Source organism: Myotis brandtii, unplaced genomic scaffold (assembly GCF_000412655.1).
Source record: "Myotis brandtii unplaced genomic scaffold, ASM41265v1 scaffold223, whole genome shotgun sequence".
Classification (NCBI taxonomy): domain Eukaryota; kingdom Metazoa; phylum Chordata; class Mammalia; order Chiroptera; family Vespertilionidae; genus Myotis; species Myotis brandtii.
This window is the reverse complement of record NW_005358369.1, coordinates 531,301-534,717: the sequence shown is the minus strand read 5'-3', so window position 1 is coordinate 534,717 and position 3,417 is coordinate 531,301. Positions and strand designations below refer to the sequence as shown.

At 52.4% G+C, this 3,417-nt stretch overlaps 1 protein-coding gene across 1 annotated transcript in view; it reads right to left on the bottom strand.

Annotated features, from left to right (window-relative positions):
- Positions 1 to 1,798: 1,798 nt before the first annotated feature.
- Positions 1,799 to 3,417, bottom strand: part of OTOP1 (otopetrin 1) — a 14,561-nt gene continuing 12,942 nt past the window's right edge. Inside the window, exons 6-7 of the mRNA XM_005866152.1 lie at positions 3,325 to 3,417; positions 1,799 to 1,969 (exon numbers count right to left, since the gene is read on the bottom strand). The exon at positions 3,325 to 3,417 is cut by the window's right edge and continues 1 nt beyond it. Coding sequence (XP_005866214.1) covers positions 1,799 to 1,969; positions 3,325 to 3,417 — 264 coding nt within the window. The remainder of the gene's footprint in view (positions 1,970 to 3,324) is intronic.

Genomic DNA, 3,417 nt, shown 5'->3' with positions numbered 1-3,417 from the left:
TAAATATTTAATGTGCACTTACTTTGTAAATGTTGACATTCTAGTCATGAAAGGCATGCAACTCTTCATCAAAATCCAGCAGGAAGGGCAAGAAACATTCAGATATCAATGTAATTTTAGATGGAATGCTAGAAGCAGCATAAACTCTCAGCAAGGAGCTGGTATGGGGATTCAGGAAAGGAGAACTCCCAAGTCAATGGATTTGTGTTTGAGAGGAAAATACTCAAGTTATAATGTTTGGGACCAGCAAGTCAAAATGAACACAAATAAGAACTAGTAGGGAAATTAGGCCATCTCTTTAATTCTATATACTTTTGGTTCTTTTTTTAAAAAATATATTTTATTGATTTTTTACAGAGAGGAAGGGAGAGGGATAGAGAGTTAGAAACATCGATGAGATCAGCTGCCTCCTGCACACCCCCCACTGGGGATGCGCCTGCAACCGAGGTACATGCCCTTGACTGGAATCGAACCTGGGACCCTTCAGTCCCCAGGCCGACGCTCTATTCAGTGAGCCAAACCAGCTAGGGCAGTGTTTCTTAATGTCCCATTGCCTGTGCTGTCAAAAAAAACAACACGCTCAGATGAAAAGATGTTTGTATTAATAATAAGTAAACTAACTTTATTATGATTTTAAAATAAGTATAAAAAACACATACAAAGGCCTCCCAGCCGTCCGTATTCCTCACGAGGCTTTCAGATAGCCACAGCCTTTAGACTAGGCATTCTGAGCGTAAGTACACACCTTCATGAAGAATTCTACATGTAGAAGAGGCTTTACAAATATGGTTAATCTCCACAGGGTCACTCGTAAAAGCAAAAAGTTATAGACACTAAAGCCAGCACTAGGAAACCGAGTCAGTCACGGCACATTCCCTGGGCAGACTATGTACAGCATTAACAGGACACTTACAGAGCACGGTAGCAACGGGAGAGCGGGCTATGGCAGGTCGGTAAGTGGGGGAAATGTGTACAAAATTGGCGCTGCCGCGTCGCCACTGGCAAGTGGGACCGTAGTGGCGATGAAAAGCATCGCAGCGCCCACAGCTAAGACACACCGAGACGTCAGAGTGGCTGTCTGCTTCCCAGTGGCGTTCTGGGTGATTCCTGTCTCTCTGGTCTTCTGGCCTGTCCAAACATTCTATAAAAAGCATGTGTGTGCTCACAGCGAGAGAGAAGACAGTAAAATAGGTATTTTTAAAAACTTCACAATGATCACCAACGAAAATGTGCCAAGATCCAGGTAAGAAATATGTCTTTAGATGGATCGATGCACGAATTTCCATCCAAACCATAAAAATAACTTTGTTAGAAAATTAAACACATGCAGAAAGTACAATAGAGAGCAAATGTGATCGTATCGACATTCGCCAGCTCCGGGGAGGGTGCAGTCTATGGGGTGATTAGCCTACGCAGATGGTCAGCAAAAGGCTGAATGTAGTAACATGACGAATGGCAAACACAGGGTGGTTTTTATGAAAAACAAACTGGATAAACATTTTTCCAACCGAGGATCACATTCTTCAAAAACAGAGGCCCTCGTTTAGAAGGAGATAAAATGGGCTTTGACTAAATGAACGAATGAGGATGGATTTCAGCCGCCTCATCGATTTTGACCTGACTTGTTGACATTCACCCGGGATGATGGGCCACCCGGCCCGCAGGAAACAACCCTGGCAGACAAAAGACAGGCCTGGAACCTGTAAGGCAATATTTGCCCAGCCTGGCCACCCCAGGTGGCTCCGGGGAGCGCCCTTGTTCGCGCACCCCTCGCCCCGGCCTTTCATGCGGACGCAGACTAGATCTTACAATAGACCTCAAAGAGGGAGGCAGCTGCGTGCATTCGGTAGAAAATGGAGAAGGGCATGGCCAGGTTGACCACGATGATCCAGGGCTCGAAGCCAAAGACGATTTCCTCCAAGCCATTGTCGTACTCGGGCCGGCAGCCGAAGGCAGGCGGGATCCACAGCTGCAAGAGAAGGAGACCGTGGAGACCCCAGCCAATCCCAGGCCCCTGGGCAGGGAGCCTGAGGCACGCCTGTCAGTGATGCGCAGCCTCTGCACCAGGGCTGTGCGGTCCCCAATGTGCCTTCCTTTCCCGAGTCTTTAGGGCTTGGCTCCTGCCTCTCTCTCTATCAGGGACACCTGGCTTCCCTCTGCTATACCCTACCTTCCTCCAAGTCCTGAGACACCACCTCTCCCAGGAAGCCCTCCTGGATGTAACCAGTCTGGGCAGGTACTCCCTATGTGCTCCCGGGGGCCCCAGTGTTTACCTAGAGCAGAGGCCACCTGTTGGTCTCACCCACCTGCCCGTACCTACACTGGTGCTTGGAGACCCCGGCCACACAGGTCTGGGCTGTGAGTTCTGTGGTCTCCTCTCTGGCCTGTGCTTGGCTGAGAGAGGCAGCCCAGACCCTGCCTGCATTCTCCTGGTCAGGGGGAGGCGCACCTGCTTTGGAGCCCGACCTGAGTTCATGCTACTCATGCTACTTCTAGGCTACAACTTCTTCAAGCCTCAGTTTCCTCATCTGTAAGATGGGAATACTAACACCTGTCTCGGAGGCTCCGGTGAGAATACAATGGCAACTAATTTGCAAAACCTATTATTTCTGTTGCTCATGGAACCTACGCACTGGTCCCCCTCCTCGGTCTCCCTGTCCCTGTTCCTCCGCACCTCCCTCGCCCCCCCTTAAATGTCAGGCTCCGGTCCGCTTCTCCGTCACACCGCCCACCTCCGCAGCTCTCCCTCCCACGCGGTGCAGGCAGCCTCTGGGATGACCCCTGGGACCCCCCTCCTGGGAGTCACAGCCTCATGAGCCCCGCCCTCTCGTGTTGTGCTGAACCTAGGGACTCGCTTCCAACAAACAGAATAGGACCAAGTGAGGGGGGTCACTTCTGGGATTAGGTTACGAGGACCCTGGGACCCGCCTCGCTCATCCCCTCTTTCACGAGAGGAAGCGGCTGCCGCGTGGTGACTGCCCTAGGAGAGGCCACGTGGCCAGGACCCGCAGGAGGTCTCAGGCTGTCAGCGAGGATCTGCATCCTGCCAGCAGCCACACAAGTGGGTTGGAAACGGTCCCCTCCCCACCCCACAGTCAAGCCTTGCAATGATTGCAGCCCGCAGCCCGGCCGGCAGCTGGACTGCCCCCGTGAGGGGCCCTGAGCAGAGGCGCCCAGCGAGGGTTGGATTCCTGGCCCAGAGACACCCTGGAAAACAATGTGGGTGCATTTACATTGCTGAGTGTGGGGGTCATTTCGTGCACAGCAGTAGGTTCTAGAGACCCCGGAGGATGCGGGGCCTGGGGAAGGAGGGGAGCCGATTACCGAGATGTTGCAGAGGAACAAGAAGGCTGCAATGTTCCTCAGGACGCTCCTCTGGGTGCTGCCCTGCAAGAGGCGGGGGCGGCAGGCCGGGCC